This window comes from Equus quagga, chromosome 5, assembly GCF_021613505.1.
Source record: "Equus quagga isolate Etosha38 chromosome 5, UCLA_HA_Equagga_1.0, whole genome shotgun sequence".
NCBI lineage: Eukaryota > Metazoa > Chordata > Mammalia > Perissodactyla > Equidae > Equus > Equus quagga.
The window spans coordinates 46,588,518-46,607,428 of NC_060271.1; the positions used below are offsets into that span (position 1 = coordinate 46,588,518).

Below are 18,911 nucleotides of genomic sequence, written 5' to 3' on the forward strand. Positions count from 1 at the left end.
TGAGCTGTGTCCCATGTGAGCTGTGTCCCATGTGAGGTGTCCTGGATGAGCTGTCTCATGTGAGTTGTGTTCCGTGTGAGCTGTGTCCTGTGTGAGCTGTGTCCCATGTGAGGTGTCCCATGTGACCTGTCCCTGTGAGCTGTATCCCGTGTGAGCTGTGTCCTATGTGAGCTGTCCCATGTGAGCTGTGTCCTGTGTGAGCTGTCCCGTGTGAGCTGTATCCCATGTGAACTGTCCTATGTGAGTCGTCCCATGTGAGCTGTGTCCTATGTGAGCTGTCCCGTGTGAGCTATCCCATGTGCGATGTCCCGTGTGAACTGTATCCCATGTGAGCTGTCCCATGTGAGCTGTCTCCCATGTGAGCTCTATCCCATGTGCCATGTCCCAGGTGAGCTGTGTCCCATGTGAGCTGTCCCGTGTGAGCTGTGTCCCATGAGCTGTCCTGTGTGAGCTGTGTCCCATGAGCTGTCCCGTGTGAGCTGTCTCCCATGTGAGCTGTATCCCATGTGCCGTGTCCCATGTGAGTTGTGTCCCATGTGCCATATCCCATGTGAGCTGTGTCCCATGTGAGCTGTCCCGTGTGAGCTGTGTCCCATGTGAGCTGCAGGGGAATGAGGGGTCAGCTTTCTTGAGGGCCGTGGAGGCACAGGCTGACCAGATCTCTCCAGGGATCTCTAACTTTCGAGGACACAGGGGTGGCCGATGGGCCGGTGGGCCCCGTCTTCCGGGTGCCCGAAGGGAGCAGCACGTAGCCCCGGGAGAGGGATAAATATTTACGGTGGAAGGCCCAAACACTCTCCGCTCTGCCAAATCCTGTCCGCTGCTGCGGTCGGTTTCTGTCCAGGCAAGTGGTTTCATGTCCTGCCAAGGCGGGTTTTGCACAGCCCTCCCGAGGCGCCCTGTGCAGTGTGCACACACTCACGCTTCCGGGCAGTGGCCCTTGTTTGTCTATGGGGTCTGGGTCCCCAGGGTGGCCCGAGAGCTGAGCCAGGGTGTGTTTGTTCCCTGGAGACGGGAGCCCAGGCCCTCTGGGCATCCCAGGGGCTCAAGGGCTCTTGACCCAGCGGCTGTTGGCCGCTGTCGGTCTCTGTTCCTACAGACTGCAGTGGGAGGGGGAGGGGTTGCTGTGTCTGGAGGCTACAGGGTGGCCCCAGGGGTGTCCCCTTCCTCTCCTTGGGTGACTCCACTCTCTGTCCCTCTCCCTCCCTCCTGCCCCCACACGTCCATGTGTCCAGTCCTGTCCTTGTGGACACCTGAAGAGGAGCTGGGGTGTAGGAGCCCTGCGGTCGGGGGTGCAGCCAGAACCCAGGGCAGCGTGACCCAGCTGAGTGGGGGTGGGGTGGGGGCGGGGCAGCGTGTTCTCTGGCAGAGCACGGCACGAGGCCACTGTTGCTGGCTCCCGGATGGCCGTGCACCCCCCTGCTGGCCCCTCGTCCACGCGGGTGTGGCCCGGCCTAGGGTCATAGACCTTCTACCTGCCTCCAAGCCTCCACCTGCTCAGCTGTGAAGTGGGGACGCTTGGAGACGCAGTCTTGGGGAGGCGGTGTGGCAAGAGCGCTGGGCTCTCCATGGTCAACACTTCCCTTCTCTCTTTCTTTTCTAGAACCATGTACTACACAAGCTACAGGCAGGTGTACACCATGGAGACCCAGACCGTGTTCAGGTGCTGCCCAGGGTGGAGCCAGCAGCCTGGCGACCGGGGCTGCCTCTCCCGTGAGTGCCCTCCCGCTGTCTCGCCTGCCACTCTGCAGACACTACATCGGCCCTTGGCAGAGGCCGTGTCTAAGGGACCGGGTTCCTCCGGCTGCGGTGGGATGCAGGCCCTGCGTTTCCCCGCTCGTGCGACTGCTCCCAGCAGCGTGAGCGACATCCAGGGCCTCTCATTCAGCCACTCTGTCGCCACAGCCTGTTAGAACGAGACACTGACAGAAGGAACGGTGGATTCCCCCGGCGCTGATGCTGGCAGGAGCTGCAGAAAGAGCAAGCTTGGGCTGTGGGGGCTCTGAGCTGGAGGGTCTGGGGCTGGCTGCTGGCGCCTGAGAGCCTGGCATCAGGAAGGGGTTTGAGGGTGGCTGTGGGCCACGAGTTGGTGTCCGTGGGCTCAGGCGACTCTGAGCCTGGCTCAGGGTGGGTGTTAGGGGGTGTGACCCCTGGACCACCTGCCTGGCCATGCCCATGCCCCTGCTTTCGGGATCCTTCTGCCTGCTTTGTTCCCAGAAAGGTCTGGTGCTGGGCAGTGGGCCCTTGGCCTCTGTGGGCACGCGCGACTCCTGTCCCGCCTCCCACTTGCTGGCACCCTGGGCCCAGTCTTCCCATCTACTGAGTGGAGTCAGCCGCTGCCTCCCTCAGAGAGAGAGGGGGACCCCTGAGTATCAGCACATACGAGCGGCACCACACCGCACATGACAACCCAACCCCGGGGGGGCACCAGCAACCTCTTTTATAGACAAAGAGGCTGAGGCCCTGAGAAGCGGGCTGGGGCTGGAAGTGACTTGTCTGATCCTAGCGGGTGGCTGTGAGGCCTCTGCTTCATAAAGGAACAGGGCTCACGGCAGTGGAGTCCAGCTGCAGCAGCTGTTTGGGAAGCTGGCCTGTGGGTGTGGGCACAGGTGGGCCTGCAGGTGGCTGTGGGGACAGGAGGCTGTGAGCACAGGTGGGTGGGTGTGGGCACAGGTGGGCCTGCAAGTGGGCATGGGCACAGGTGGGAGGCTGTGGGAACAGGGGACTGGCAGGTGAGGCTGACTGGGTAAGAGTAGTCAGCATCTCTTCCCTGGAGAGATCGGCCCAGAGGTCTGGCCTCCCCTGGAACAGTGACGTGGCATCTGGTGACGTGAGGTGAGGGATGGGGCTGGGCTGTGGGGAGTGGCTGGGGTCAGGGCTCCCCTGAGTCGGGGGCTAAGTGTGGGTGGGTCATTCTGTGGCTGGGACGGGAACTGGACACAGCGGTCCTCAGGGCCCCTGGGTCCCTCCTCACACAGAAAATGAAGGGGCCCATAAACAGGGTCCAGAGACGTCCTCATGCCAACTCCAGCGGGAAGAGGGGAAAGAAAAGGATGTGGCAATGTTTTCCCAGGAGAGGAAATGAACAATTCTCTCCAGGAAGGGAGTTGGAGGACGCAATAGAAGGAAGCTGCTCAGGGGCCTCCGGTGCGGGCAGGAGAGGCGCCGGGGCTGGGTGCCGGCCAGCTGGGCCCTCAGCGAGGTGGCCAGGCCCCGACAGCGGCCTTCTCCCTGGCGCTGTGATTGCAGTGGCTGATGGGAGACGGTCTCTGCTTCTGGCATCTGGGAAAATAAAGGGGTCTGTTGAGTGGGGGTGCAAGGCGGACATCAAAACTGAGGTCCCCCGGGTTCCTGCTCTGAGGTGGGTCTCCTCAGGCCTCCCAGAGGTGGCTCCAGTAACTGGTGAACCAATAATGGGCGAGCAGAGGGAGTGGGGCCTAGGCCTGCCACCCCTGGGGTTCACGGTGGGGAGCGTGGCCTCTCACACCCAGAAAAGGACATGGGTGCACAAGTGCAGTGCAGGCTCAGAGTGGGGGGTGTGCGCGCCCCTCATGGGCTGGGGGAGGGAGCCGGGGGGCAGGTCCAGGTTTGCACGGCAGCGTCCCCGTGATTATTGTCTCTTCCTGCACCCCTGAGCTGGTGTCCGGTCATCCTTGGTTTCACCTGTGTCTTGGAGCAACCGTTCCAGGGTCAGGTGAGGGAAGTGCAGGGCCAAGGCCCAGCCCCACCCTGGGAGGCCAGGTTGACCTCTCCCTACTTCGGATTTGAGGCCTGAGTGCTGGCTTCTTGGGAATTTGGGGCTCAAATTGGGACAGGTCCACAGGGCCAGGGTTGTGACAGCGTTTCATCCCCAGTCTAGCTCTGTGTGAGCTCCGGGCCTGTCCCACAGCTCTGCCTTCTTATGCCTGGCCTGGCGGGCCGGCAGGGGAAGGGATGCAGCGGGGGGCCAGGCCACACTGCTCACTGGGAGGTGGGGCCCCAGAAGGGCAGAAGCACTTCAAGTTCCTCAGCTTGGGGAGGGGTCTCGGCTGGGACCCTCCACAGGGCAGCCTGAGCCTCGCGGGGCTGAGGGAAATGGGCTGGGGCCAGGCTGAGGTGGTGGGGAAATGCGGGGCCAGGCCCGGGAGGTCCAGGTTGTCACATCCGCCGGAGACACAGGACAGGGTCCCCATGTGTATCCTGAACTTGAAGCTTTGGCTTTCTTGGTTGTTTGTTTTTAAAAAATCATTTTTAGGTCAGGATTTACTGATTTATGTTTTTGGCTTTTATCTGTTTGTTTTAATGATCCAGGAAAAGCCCTGTGATCTGGCCTCTTGGGACCTTGCTTGTCCCCCAGTGTCTGAGTCACCAGTGTGTGCAGGAGACGGGGTGGGGGTTCTCACGGGTGGGAGGGGTGTGGGCATGTGTGCATTGGTTTGTTCATTCATTCATTCATTCTTGCACTCCTTCATTCGTTTGGCTTTTGCTCAGCTGCCACCAAGCCGTGAGTATTCACTGCCTGCCCATGGGGAGCTCAGGTCTGATGAGGAGGCTGGCTGCTGGCAGATTCTGATGTGACAAGGGTGTGATGGGGAGCACAGAGCCAACTGGGGCATCGCTGTGAGGACAGGCAGGCGAGGCCAGCCAGGTGGGGCCTGGGGTGTGAGGGAGCTGACGGGAGCCCCGGGCAGGAGGAGTGTGGGCGGCTGGGGAAGGCACCTGCACACCTGGGAGATGCAGCTTCGTGCGGGGCAGTGTCAGGGCCCTGGGGTGTGTGTGTAGGACCGAGGAGAAGGCGCAGTGCCTGGGCGAGACAATGGCAGGAAGCTCCGAACGCTGCTGGGACTTCTCCAAGACCCACTTAGCAGCACTGTGACCAGGCCGTGACCGAAGAGAAGAAGTGCTGGCTGGGCGGGGCGGTGCTGCCTGATGACCAGGGGCTTCCCCAGGATCCGCGTGGCCCCGCACACGTGCGCCCGGGGGGCAGCTGGGCTCTGACCCCTTCTGCTGTGGAGGCCCCGTCTCCCTGCTCAGTGATTCTCTGAATTCCATGCCTATCAGTGACACTCGGGTGATGCATTTTGCCTGGAGCTTCCTCATGTTTCAGCTCTAGTTGCCCTGGGTCCTGGCTTCCCCTCATTGAAGGGGGGGACCCTGACTGCACAGACGTGCCAGGCCTGGAGTAGCTGTGCCGCCCAGACCCTCAGCATGCAGACCCTGAGGTGGATGCCCCCAGGAGTGAGGTGCCAGGAACACCGTCTGCAGCTCTGGTCTCGAACTCTCTCCATGTTGGCTGGGCTCAGTCCATCCGAGGAGGCCACAGGATGGAGGGGCACAGCCTGAGGAGGTGACAGGAGCCACACCAGCTCTGTGGGATGTGAAGAGCTCTGGGAAGGGGATTCTGTGGTCCAGGGAGCTCTGAGCAAAGCACGGTTAAGCAGGTTCTGTTTTTGCAGGACTTCTGAGAGCCTTTAATATGCTAACAGGCACTGTGGATTCCTGAGACAGACTATGTAGTGTTTTCCAAACTAATTCTTTCTTTCAAAAGAAAGGAAGGAAAAGAAGCACCAAAGTCAGAATAATAAAAGTGCCCCTGAAGCATTTGCTGGGAAGTGCTGACACGGGCCATCCACTTGACGAACATTTGTGGCGGCCCTGCGCTGTGGTTGGTGCACAAGGGTGGCAAGGGCAGAGACTGGCTCCAGCCCTGTTCTCAGTGAACTCATGTCCTATGGCAGGCAACACTCAGGAAAGCAAGCAAGCGGTTCTGTGGCAGCAGGTGTGTGAAAAATGCTCCAGGGCGCAACGAGGCGGGAAGGGGCCCAGGGAGGGGCTGCTGGCTTGGATGGGGGTCTGGGACGACCCTCTGTCTGGGGCATGGATGGTCCTTGTGACGTGAGCAGTGGGCCTTGCTCATATGGGCCTTGAATAAACTCGCATTTACTCTCTCGCGGTTCCGGAGGCCAGACATCTGAAGTCGAGGCCTCGGCAGGACTGCGAGCATCTGGGAGCCCTGGGGGAGGAGCCCTTGCATCTTCTGGCTGCTGGCGGCTGCTGGCGGTCCTCGGCGTTCCTGGGCTTGTGGCTGCGTCACCCCAGTCTCTGCTCTGTCTTCACGTGGCCGCCGTCTTCCTGTGTGTCTGTGTCCTTTTCTCTCTCATAAGGACTTCATTGGATTTGGGGCTGATCCCCATGCAGTGTGAACTCAGTCCTTATCTTAGTCACACCTGCAAAGACCCTATTTCCAAACAAGTCACTTTCTGAGGTCCTGGGTGGACATGAATCTTTGGGGGACATGATTCAACCCATCGCAAGGGGGCAGGTCCTGGGGCTCTTGTAAGGATGGGAAGCCGGTGCAGGGTTTGAGCGGAGGGGGGACACGGTCTGCTGTGCAGGGCAGAGGCCAGAGCAGGATGGCCAGGAGCTCACGATGGCCCAGGGGAGAGGTGGCGGACTCGGCCCAGGGTGGTCGGGGCGTGGGGGTGAGAAGTGGCGGGATTCTGGATTTGCTGATGGAGTGGCCGCTGGGTCTGGGAGTCTCTGCCCTGGCTGTGCCTCCGAGAAGTTTGGGGTCCCAGGACCTTGGAGGCCTCCAGACCCCCTGTGTGTGCCCTGGGTGGCTGGGGCGGCCTGGCCCATGACTCTGGAGGAGACCCTCAGAGGTCACTGCGCCCTGGGAGGACACTGAGTGTGGTGACCCAGAGTTTTCTCCACAGGCTGTCCCTGCCCCTCACTGACTCCTGCCTTCCTGCTGCCCGGGGGATGCCAGCCCGTCTGGGGGATTGACATGGTCTGTTGCTGCAGGAACCCAGGAGGGGCTGTGCCATTGCCCCCTGCCCAAGTGGGCTTGGCCGAGGGGATGGGAGCCCAGACCGCTGGATGCAGCCCTGGGTCTGGGTGCTAACGCGCCTTTGGCCTTGGTACTTATGGTCAGGGGCCCCTGGGGCAGGGCCTGGGCTTGGTGCCCCTGTGTCCAGCGTCCGCTGCTGGGAGGTGAGCCATGCCGGTCTCTCTTCCCTCCTCTGTGATCCTGTGGCTCTGGGCTGCTGGTTGGAGTGGCAGGAAGGCCGCCATGAGACCCCAGGGAGGGCCGCCCTCTGCTTTCCTGCCTCTGCCGTTCGCTTTTCCTTTTCCGTTCTGGACACCCGTCAGCCCCACGCCCAGCGTGGGAATTTGCAGGGCCAGCATCTCGGCTCTCCCGTCCTCGGTGTGGACACAAATGCCCACGCAGTTGCCGGGGGTGGGGCATGTTGTTCTGCTGAGCCCTGACCCCCTGGGTCTCTCCAAGCTGTGGAGTCACATGCAGACTAGCATGGCCTGGTGCCCACGTTTGCACACCCATGCCGCTCCTGCATGGGACCTGCTGTCCACCCAGACAAGCTTCCACACTCACAGCCTCACACATATGTGTCCACACACATGCACATGTGCCTGGGTCCATTCAAACACACATGCTCACACTCACATATGCTTGCTCACACGTGTTCAATCACGCATGTGCACTTGCATGCATGTGCTCATGCTCACACACCTGTGCACGTAGGTTCATGTTCATTCACACATGTATGTACGTTCTCACACTTGCACAAGTGTGTCCATACCCACATATGTGCGCTCGCTCATATGTGTGCTCATACTCACAGTCACAGTCCCGCTGCAGGGCACGTGGAGCCCATGTGGAGGCTTTGGAGTCCTCAGGATGCCTGGTGGGGGGCAGGGGCGGGGCGGTGGCCGACAGCCTGCCCACTGAGCCCCGGCCTCCGGCTGAGACCCACGTGGAGCTCTGTGTCGTTGCTATCTCAGACACAGTCCTGGGACTTACTTCATGACCTTAGCAGAGGGTGGGGGAGTTTCACTCATCGATTTGGCCAGGAATTACTGATGGTCAGTTGGGTTCTGGTCCCTTAGGGGGCCCTGCTGATTCACCGTGACAGGACCCCGAGCCTCTCCCGGGGGCTCCGGTGTAGTGGGGAGCACAGGTGATGAGACACAGAGATGCCACTACCACCTGGAGCCATCCTAGTGCCAGGTGGAGCTGGCAGTCCAGGTCCAGCCCTTCTGGAAGGTTTCAGGTGCATGGCCCCTGGCCTGCCGACCACCTTTGGGGGCTGGCATGGTGGGGGTCAGGGAGGAGGGGGAGTAGGCAGAGATATGCTGCCCTGCTCCCGTCTGCTCTCAGGGGCTCACAGCCTGGGATGGATGCTGGCCTGGAGTGGGCAGTGGGCTTCTGTCGTCATCATCAGGTCCCCTTGCTCTGCCACCTCTCTTATTGACAGGACACGATCTCCCAAACCCATGTGGCCAGCTTGTGTCCCAGACTTGCTGCCATGCAGCAGCTTTGGGAGCTGGGCCTGACTCTGGGCAGAAAGAGTCTGTCCACCCACCTGTCTCCCGGGACCCACCTGTGTGGTGGGCGCTGGTGTCGGCACATGGCACAGGGGGCTGGCCTGGAGGCCTTGGCCCTTCTCTGGGAGCTTGGAGCCTCAGTGTCCAGCGTGGAGCTGAACTGACTCCCTCCCTGTGGCAAGGGTCTGGGTTGGGGGAGGTTGAGGTTGGGACATGTGGTTGGGGCTCCTAGCCCCCAGCCAGCGTTGAGTCGTGGGCCAGCAGGTTTGGGTGGCAGGAACAGGGACAGAGGGACAAGGCAGGAGGGGCTCACGGCCTCGAGGGGCCTTGGGTTCCCAAGGAAGTGGCTTCCCTTCCTTAGCCACTCCTGGCCGTGAGGTGGGCACTGCGCTTCCCACGCCCACCTGCTCACAGGCAGCTCTTATCAGTGGCTTGGGCGAGGCTTAGGAAACGCTGCCCAGCACCCTCAGCCATGAGATGAGAACGACGCCTGAGCCGCAGCGCTGAGTCCTCGTGGGCTCTCGTGCTGAACCAGCCTGCCCTGCGTGGTCTCTGGGCCACCGTGGTGGAGGTGCCGGGGGATGCAGGCGACTGCTCACTCTCAGGGCTGGCTTTGAGAAGGCCCCACGTTTCTTCCCTGTGCACATTTGGCAACCTCGGCCCTGTGTTCACAGCCTGTGGCGGGTGGGTGGCTTAGCAGACTGGGAGAAACTGGTCAGCCTGGATCACACCTGCCCGCCTGGGCTCGCTCCAACTTTCCACCAGATGGCTGCTCAGGGGAGAGAAGAGAAGGAACCGGCGGCCCGGCCGGGCAGCAGTTCCAGGGAAGTGGCCTGGGGTCCAAACTAGCGAAAGCCAAGCCCTTGGAGAGGAGGGGGTTTCTATAGTCAGCCCGTCCTGGACGGGGCATTGTGCTGGGCGCTGCTCCAGCCACTCGTAGCGGGTTCATTGGAGGTCCAGCCGTGCAGACGTTTCTGGCCTTTCTCCGTGACAGACAGTGGCTGTTAAGAGGCCGCAGAAAATGTCTAGACGCGCTGCCCTCGCCCTGCCACCGTGCTCCCCAAAGCTGCCGTCCTGCACCCGGGCCCGGCCAAGAGCACCCTCGGGTCTGGACACCCCTCAGGGCCCTCCAAGCCATTGATTCTAGGAATGTGGGCAGACCCGCCCAGCCTCACCCCAAAGCTGGGACGGTTGGGTGATGGTCACCATCCCCGTGCCTCCGGCTCTCAGTCTGTACACTGGGGAGAGATGTTCTGCATCGTGGGCAGGGAGACCCGTGCGGCCCTGCAAGTGGGCTCTGCAGATGGGGTGTGCTTCTCCAGGTTCAGGTGATCGTTGGAGGTGACAGGGACAGTGCGAAGGGTCGTTGAGAATACCGAGTTTGATGTGTGCAAATGGCCTGTAAGGGAGCGTAGCCCAAGTTTCTAACCAACTGATAAGTGTCAGAACTGGAACTTGAACACATGTCTACAAACCCAAGCGCCCTCGCCCTGCTGAAGCCTCTGGGGCGGTGGGGAGCCAGTCAGGGTTTGAGGTGGCAGTTACTGGGGGCCTTCTTCAGCTGTGAGTGTCTCGCCCTAGCTCAGGCCTGCCCTCCGCCTGCACGTGGGCACCGTGGCCCCAGGTCACCTGCACCTGAACTTGCATTTCTCACACTTGTGGGTTCGGATGGTTCCTTCTGGGGCCCAAGGGCCTGTGAGTGCCGTCTCGGCCAAGCTGACAGCCACAAGGGACAGTCCCCAAGCAGAACTCCTGCCTTGGGCCTGGCACACAGTAGGTGCTTGTAAGATTCATTGTTTTTTTTAAATTAACTAATAGTATAAAACCAATTCGTTACTTAGAAACCTCTACATTGTGTTGTGAAGCCCCGTGGCCCCCGTTGGACAGCATGTGGTGAGTTTGACAGTTTGTGAGTTTTACAGTCTGGTCTCCAGGAGTCCCCTGGTCTTCCTGCTGTCCACCCCTCTCTCTTCATTACACGGTGCCCGCCCTCTGCCTCGGAGGAGACCCAACGCTCTCTAGAGCCGTGGGCTCATGCCCCTGAGCTCCGTTTCCTCAGAGCGAGCTCTTCCGCCTTCTGACTGTGGGTCTCTCTCCTCGCCTGTTGGGGGCTTTTTTTGGGGGCTTGTCCTTGTGGCGGAGACAACGTGCCACCGCCATCTGGTCTGTGCTGTGCCCTGGAGAGAGACACCACCGTTGTTTGCTGGTTTTAGTGATAGGGGAAGGGGTGGGCTCTGCTGCTGACCACTGCCCTGGGGTCCCTGACCACTGCCACATCCTTCTGACACGAGAGGCAGATCCCCGTGGTGCTGCCAGGCCTGAGGGGTGGGGTCCTGCAGGGCTGGACCCCTGGGTGCCCTGCGGGGGGCCCTGTCCCTTTGTGGCGGTGCTCTGTCCTGCCCCGAGCTCCACTCCTGCCACGTGTGGAACGTGCCCAGCACCACTCCGTGCCACCCCTGGCCCTGGTCCCGGGCTCTGTCTGTGGTGTCCTTGTCTTTCCAGCATCCCACGAGCCTCGGAGCCACCAGGAGCACCCCTTCTGGGTTTGGGGCATAGCTTTGTGCATCTCTGTTGTGAAACCTTTTCTTTTTTCCCATCTCTGGCTGTGCTGCCGTTTGCATCCCTCTGTCTTGAATCCTGAGCTCCTGTCCTTCCCCCTAAGGCTTCTCGACAAATACCTTGCCCACTTCCAGCTCTGCCTGCCATTAGTTGTCTTGTTCGTTTGCTCATTCATTCATTCATTCATTCAAAAAAACTTATCAAGCACCTTCCAGGTGTCGGTGGCGCGAGGAGCACGACGGTGAGCAAGGTGGAGTTGGTGCCTGCCCTCGGGGAGCCATGGCCAGGGAGATAAGCTGTCGCCCCGGTTAACTGCTTGGGTGCGGTGGAGAGGCCCTATGGTGGAAGACTGCAGGGTACCACAGTGCTGATTTGGGGATTAGGAAGACTCCCTGAGGAAGTGACATCTCGGGAAGAGAGAAGATATCCAGGCAGACAGCAGCCGAGAGCTGGGCAGGGTCTGACGGGCGGTCAGGGGGCTTTGTGCCAAGTCAGTGGGAAGCCACCAAAGGGTTTTCCACCATTGCCATCGTCCGATTCCTGTTGTAAAATATCTTGAGGGCTGCGGGTAGAGAAAGTGGGTAAACAGGAGCAAAAGCCAGGGCCAGCTACAAGGCATCTGTGGGGAGCGATGTGGCGGCTCTGACTGGTGTGGAGATGGAGGGAGATGGTGTGCTCGAGGTACAGCGGGGGTAGAACCCATTGGCCTGACTGTGCGCTGGACACGGTGTGAGCTGTCGAGTGCCCGTGAGGGTGGCTCCTGGGCATCTGGCCCGAGCCTCTGGGTGATGGTGACACTGTTTACATTGACTGCGTGCTCAGAAATGACAAAGCCGTCTCTCTGTAGACACTGGTCCAATGGGCTCGTCCGGGGTCTGTCCAGCGATCTCATAGCTGTGTCAGCCTAGGGTGGCGATGGATGAGGGATGTCTGTCTGGGACACAGGACAGACAAGGGGTCCCCTGGCCCATGTGCTTGTCGCTGCCCGCTCCAGGGGAGGGATTTGGCTCGACTTACCTCGAGAGATGGGGTCTTCAGCCCAGACCACCGGGGATGTTGCATGGGGACAGTAGGAGTCGAGGTCTTGATAGGGCTTTTCAGAGCTCGTTTCCTTTCCTCTGTTTAGGATTAGTCTGGGGGGTGATGGAGCAGGGTGTGGGATGAGGGGCGAGTGACCACTGTGGGCACAGGTTCCAGAGAGGGCACCTGACATCCGGGAGGGCCGGGCCAGCCTGGGGGATGGAGGAGCCACAGGCTTCAGGCAGAGCGCCCGCCCAGGGGAGCGGGAACAGGCTGCCGGGGCTGCTTTCTCCTGAGCTCTGAAACCAAAATCAGAAGCGGACGCAAGGCAGAGCGCTGGCAGCTGGGGCCCCAGGCTGGTCCTTAACGTGGGCAGGACCTGAGAGGGCCCTGGGGGTCACAGTCCAGGGGGTGGGCTTCCAGGCTGGGTGCCTTCTCCCCACCCCAGGCGTGGCCCGTCTTGGCGGTTTGGGGCTGGAGGTCTCCGGGACAATGAAGTCCTTCTTAAGATGTGAAAAATAAACACAGCTGGCCTCTCTCCCTCAAGAGAAGTGCAGGGGTCAATAGGTTTCAGACCCTCAGCACTTGGGATACTGATGCTGCATGAGTGTGGTCTCCAGGATCACTATGTGCTTCCTCACCACCCCTCTGTGGCACCCACTTTGTCCCCCAGCCCCCACTCCCACCCCATTTCGCTCATATCCTCCAGCTGCAGGTGTGGGCAGGCAGGAGGAAGCCAGTGGGGCCTGCGTTTGCCGGGCATGAATAAGCGCCAGCTGGGACCTCTGCAGGGTGGCCTGAGGGGGGAATCCCTCCAAGACTGGGGTTATGGGACGTAGAGGAGGAAGATGCATCCTGAACAGGACCTGTTTCTCCCTGGGCTGGGCCGGGTCCTCCTGACCCCAGATGCTATGTGGGAGAGTCCTGGGACCTGGTCCCTCCTCACTGGCTGTGTGGCCAGGGGCTACGTGCAGCATGTCTCTGAGCCTTGGTTTCCTCATCAGGCACAGCACCTGGTCCAGAGCACTGCTTGGACTCATGTGCCTGGCCAGCATCCCTCCCCCAGGGGCTGTCTGGAGCTCCTCTCCCTGCTCCTGCTGGCAATGTCGTCAGTGACATTTAAGCTCGCTGAACCCACGAGTTGCACCAGGCTCGGGAGCTCTGGGGGAGCAGGTCACTGTTCAGAGTGTCCCCTCACCCAGTGAGAACCCCTGAAGCCTCTGGACTCAGGCCTGGGTCGTTGGGGTCACGGGGGTGAGGGTACAGCCCACCTGCCTGGCCTGGCCCTCCTGCACGTGGGGGTGTGAGGATGGTGGCTACAGGGCCGAGAAAATTGGTGCGGAAGCCCCCCCAGGAGGTACTTGGTCTAGCCGGAGTTGGGGTACTTGCTGTGATGGGGGGCAGTGGGCAGTTTGGGACTGTCAGGCCGCAGGGGAGCTGCCTGCCAAGCCTCAAGGACCTGTCCTTCCCCACCTGGAGCCCCCGACCTGGGCCAGCTGCAGCCTCCTCCACCCACACTAGTGGCCTCCTGTTGGGAGGGTGGGGCTCATTAGCACCCACCCACGGCATGGGTGGGCGGCCTCTGTGGGCCCAGAGGGCTGGGGTGGGGAGGTCTGGGAGCAGGCAGTGTCCTCTGGAGAGTGGAGGAGGCAGCTCTTCCCAGCCCTGACCTCCAGCCCAGGATCCCCCCTCCTCCCCTCCCCAGGGCCTGCTGGCTTGGGCTGGCATTACCCGTCCTTGGCGTGGGACCAGCCTGAGAGTTTCCACCATCAGGGTCTTGCAGGGGCTGGAGAGGGTCCTTAGCCAAGCTCTCAGCCCCCCTTTCAGCCATGGGCTGTTCCCCTGCCCCCCGCACTCCCCACCCTCCTCCCACAGGCCCCACCCCCCACTCCGTCCTTGCCTCCAGAAAATACCCTGGAACTCTCACATCCAACTGAAATGAGTTGGGGTGTTCAGGTTCCAGTGAGGGTGGGGCAGTGTGTGGCCCAGGACAGCAGAGCTGGGGCAGTGACCTGAGGGAGGTTGGGGCTGCCTGCCAGGGTTGGGGGCTCAGCCCTCAAAGTGCATTCAAGGTGCAGCGGGCGGAGGGGCTTTCCTCTCTGTGTTGAGGGTCTGGGTCCCATCCAGGCCCAAGGCCTCCGCTTATGGGGAGATTAACCCAGTGGGTGGGGGTGGGGAGGTCCCCAGGGACTTCGTGTCCTGGCCAGGCTCTGCACCTCCTCATGTGCCTTTTCTCCTCTCTCCACAGCCAAATGCAGCGTTGGCCTCTGTTTTAACGGTGGCCACTGTGTGCCTGGCTCAGCCCAACTGTGCCACTGTCCCCAAGGCTTCCAGGGCCCCCGCTGCCAGTATGGTGAGTGGAGCCCCCTCCAGGCACCGAGGCCCTGGCTATGGGCGGAGGGGGGGGAGGCACAGCTGTGCAGGGGCAGTCCCTGCATGGACAGGCATTCTCAATCCCCTCACCCTGCTCCCTGCAGCCCATCTGAGGTGGTTGGGAGGAGGGAGTGGCCCTGAGTTCCCTTTCCTAGGCAGATGCCTCTGTACCCCATAATCTGAGTGACCACCATCCAATCCTGCCTCTGTGGATGGGGACAGTAGGCGCAGAGACAGCAGGGTCCGGCTGGGGTCGCGGGGCAGGCTGGGAAGCAGCCGGTCCCATGGGTCTCCGAGCTGTACTCCTGCTTGCTGGAGGCTCTCATGTCCTTAATGTTGAAAGATGGGGGACATCCTGGGTCCCACCTGGGGCGATTGGTTGCATAAACCTTGGTGCATCTGTAAACTGGAAGCCTGACACATGGTAAAAATCAAGCCCCGTACACTCCGTCCTGCGGGGAGATGTTGATGCCGCGGGTGGCGGGTGGGGACAGGCTCAGAGCAGGCGCGTGGGCTCAAAGAATTTTTGGAAAGAAAGGTGCATGCAAATGCATGAAAATTGTCACAAGAACCCCTGCAGTCCTGCATCCTCATTTCCGTGAGTGATGGGTTGGGGTGGCATGAGAGCTCCTCAGGGCTTTGTTCAGAGTCCCTTCGTTGCACACGGAGCCCGCAGGGCCCTGCTGGGACAGGGCGCAGAGCCGCGGCCACCCTTGAAATGAAATACTCCCAGATGGTTTCTGGCGCCTTGGACTTGCTGCTGGTGAGCAGCTGGGGCTTCTTCCAGGTGGATGCTGGGCTTACATCCTGGGACGCCCTGCCACGCTCCCTGATGCCCAGCAGGTGACCAGAAGGAAATCAGGAAATCAGGCAATAGGGGGTCCCCTGTTTGTAGAGGGGACCCCTGCCCTCTCGCTGTTCCCTGTGTGAGCACACGTGTGAGCGCTGGGCTGAGGGCAAGGGTCCTGGGAGGTTCTGGGCCCCAGAGTTCTGAGATGGGTGCTCATAGCCAGGGGTGCCAGCAGTTGTTGGAAAGGCTGGCTGTTGAGGTGACTCTGATCGCTTACCGAATGTCCTCTGTTAGCTGGAAGGTTCTTTGAAGAGCCAGCTCTGCAAGCCGACTGCTTCCTGGGCTCTGGGCGGCTGGGAGGTCTGCTGCCCGGGCCATGCAGTGAGGCCACTGTGGTGCTCAGATGAAAGGGCCCCTCCAGGGGCTGGGCATCCCTGCCCTGAGCCCTGTGCCGCCCTGGCTCCAAGCCTCAGCCAGCTCTCCTTGTGGTTTCAGACCCGGAGCTCCTCTGTGGGGTGACCAGAGGTGACCCCACCCCACTCCCATGCAGGCTGGGGTCCAGGCCAGGATGGAGGGGCCCAGCTGTCATGCCTCGCCTCTTCTCGCCTCTGTAATTATGACCCCAGGTGGGTGTGCAGAAATGCTTCAAGGACATTCCGTCTCATTCCTCTAACCTTTGAGAAGTGCACACGGCTTGCCTTCAGTTTCGTTGGGAGTATCACGGCTGTGTGGGTGGGGTGGGAGGGTAGTCCAGGCTTGAGCTGCCTTTGGGAAGGTGCTGGGATGGCTTGTGACTTGACCATCAGCAGCAACAGACCCTGCTGTGGTCCCTGCTCCCCTGCTTGGGGAGGTAGGGAGGCTGTGACTCTGCAGTGTGGCCTGTCCTGGGTCACGTCATCTGGGAAGCAGCCAGGGAAATCTGCCCTTGCCCATCAGGGCCGGTCTTCCTCTAGTCCCCTCCTGCTCTACCCAGCTTTCTGTCGACCATCAACTCCCCTCACCGCACCTTCTAGCCTGCTGCTCTGTCCAGGCGCCCGACTGAGCCTCACGGGCCGGCACCCCCTCCCACGGGAAACTGGCCCTTAGCCTCCTAGGTACCAGAGAGTGTAGGGCTTTGCAGGGGTGTAGTGTGGAGGGGGCTCAGGCATCCAACAGGGAGCTCGGCATCTGGGGGGTGACTCTGTGTCCAGTGGGAGGGGGCCTGTCTCTCCCAGTCCTGGGGGCCCAGGATGGCCCCTGCTGAGTGGGCTCAGATCCACACTTGGGTACTCCAGGTGGGGTGGGGGCTGCGCTTATGTGCTCTGTGCCCACCAGCCTCTTGTAACTTTGGCTTCGGGCTTGGCTTTGCCTCCAAAGCAGCCCCGGCTCTCCTTGCTCACCATGGGGATGGCCTCTCGGGGCGGGAGGAGGGCCGGGAAGCTGATGCTCTGCCTGCATCACCTCGTCGCATCCTCACTTCATCCTCTTGTGGAAGAGGAAACTAGCGCCAGGGAGGCCTGGCAGTTGCTGCCCGCTCAGCAGAGCTGGGGCTGGAAGCTCAGTCTCTCCCAGTGAGCACTTGGAACCTTCTGGCCACGTGCTGTCTGGGTACAGTGTCTGGCCTTGGTCAGGGTAGAGCCCAGTTGAGATCTACTTCGGGGGAGAGAGAGATAGATCCCCAGGTCTCCACCCTGCGTTGACTCCCAGGCAGGGCAGGCAGGAGCATCTGCACCCGGAGAATTGGGCATGTGACCACCCTCAGCCCTGCAGGGTTGGGGCTTCCTGGGAGAGTGGCTGCTCGGGGAGCAGATGTGACCTTCAGGGAGCAGTAGATACAGCTGGAGAGTGGCTGCCTGGCCTCTTCCTGGGGCACTCTCTCCTGGAAGAAAGGCTGAGTGTGCAGAGCTGGATATGCAGAGCTGGGTGTGCAAGCAGAGTGTGCAGGGCTGGATATGCAGAGCTTGGTGTGCAGGGCTGAGTGTGCAGGGCTGGGTATACAGAGCTGGGCATGCAAGCTGGATGTGAGGGCTGGGTGTGCAGACATAGGTGTGCAGGGCTGGGCATGAGGGCTAATTGTGCAAGGCTAAGTGTGCAGGGCTGGTATGCAGGACTGGGTGTGCAGGACTGGTGGGCAAGGCCAGGCGTGAGGGCAGTCCCGCCTGCAGGGGCAGCCCCTGTCCTGCTCACGCCCGAAGCTCTCCAGCACCTTCCTGTCCGTCCTCCACCTGGTTTGGACACCGAAGACCTGAGCTCTAGCACGGTTGGGAATATTTAACTAACTCCCCAATTGTGATTGATTCCAGTTTTGAAAATAGAAGCCGTATTTTTTGGTTCCCTCAAATTCTTTTGTTTGAACAAGAGTCAGGGAGGGAGAAAGGGACCCTGCAGGGCTGACTGTGGAGAGCAGAGGGGCGTGCTCCTCGGAAAAGCCCCTCCCTCTGCACGCTTGGCACCCCCCCCCCCCCCCCCCCCCGCCCACGGTGGCTCAGCTTTGACCCACCTCGCGCCTCCCACCTCGCCTGGAAGGCTTTCTGCGGAAGCAGCAGGAGCACAAAGGGGGCCTGTGCCAGCCGGGCTGAGGTGGGGGTGGGGGCTGGCCTGGAGCCCTCGGTACAGTCAAGGCCTGGGCGCCGTTTGTCCAGGGCGGGCTTCCGTGCCATCCAGATGTGCCTGTGGGACCAGGATAATGTACTGGACCCCAGTTTCCCCTTCTGTTAGGGGGTATAAACTAGCAGGTCCGTACAGGTCACAGGTGTCAACGCAGGTGAGGCATGGAGCGCCCTGGTGGGGAAGGACCACAGGATGGTGGTGACGTTTTCTCCCCAGTGGCCTGGTCTGTTGGACTCATGTGAGGGTGTGAGGAGTGGATGACAGGGTGGCCAGGATTGGCCCTTGTTCTTGGGCTAACTGTGCACACAGCATGCCTGAGCTTCCTTGAGGTGTGGCTCCCACGTGGCCTCTCCCTTGGGGTGGCCTGGGATTGGGACACCCCGCAGGACTGCTGCTCAGTGGAGCAGGGAGGTGGACCCTGGGGAGCCCCTGATCCTTATTGGACTCCGGGGGTCCTGCTGGAGCATCATTTCCATCAGACTGACCAGGAACGGTTCTCAGCAGCCAAGAATAGGCTTCATCCTCCCTTTACACCCAGATCACACTGCGTGTGCTGCCAGACGGAGCGCGGGAGGACGCCCCCAGCCATGTCTGCTGGTGACGTGTGCTCTGCCTGGCCCCTGGGGTTGAATCTTTAAGGAAAAACAGGCAAGAAAAACGTGTGCTTAGGAACACTAACTGCTTAATATGGCTTTCTTTGTGCAATAAATCGTGACAGAATGACCACTAGTCATTTCTCATGGCCTAGGGGACAAGTGCAGTCCCTGAGAACTGAGGCCTGGGTCACTTCCAGTACCTCCTTGGTCCAAGAAGCTTTGCCTCTGGGTCTCCTCTGGGCCTCAGTTTCCTTACCTGTAAAACGGGCGTGTTGGATGGGTCTCTGAGGCAGTTCTGGGAAGGCTCCTTGGTCCAGCAGAGGACCAGGCGTCAGTGCTGCCCAGCAGAGGTCTGGTGGTCCAGAGGGCTTCCTGGAGGAGGTGGGCCTGTGGGCCGTGGAAGGTTCGGGGAGGTTCAGGTGAGTCAGGGTGGGCTTTCCAGAGGGGAGAAAGGCAGGGGCACAGGAGCAGAGAGGAGGGAGTAAAGCAGTTTGGCCCGGAGGGCCTGCGGGGGACCGCAGGAGAAGGTTCAGCCTGGAATCCGAGGATCCGAAGCTTCCCTCTCTGAGCCCGTTGGAAAGATCTGGAACCAGGAGGGCTGGCCTGGGGCTGGCCTGGCAGGTGCCCCTGGGGACCTGCTGTGGCCTGCCCCCGCCTCC

General features: G+C 61.1%; 1 protein-coding gene across 13 annotated transcripts in view; it reads left to right on the forward strand.

The window, feature by feature from the left end:
- MEGF6 (multiple EGF like domains 6) overlaps positions 1-18,911 on the forward strand; it is a 101,671-nt gene that overhangs the window by 8,904 nt on the left and 73,856 nt on the right. For 12 of the 13 annotated variants that reach the window (XM_046661921.1, XM_046661920.1, XM_046661918.1 and 9 more), the window contains exons 3-4: positions 1,604-1,713; positions 14,153-14,257. In XM_046661921.1, coding sequence (XP_046517877.1) covers positions 1,604-1,713; positions 14,153-14,257 — 215 coding nt within the window. The remainder of the gene's footprint in view (positions 1-1,603; positions 1,714-14,152; positions 14,258-18,911) is intronic. The other variant, XM_046661914.1, reaches the window with a different exon arrangement.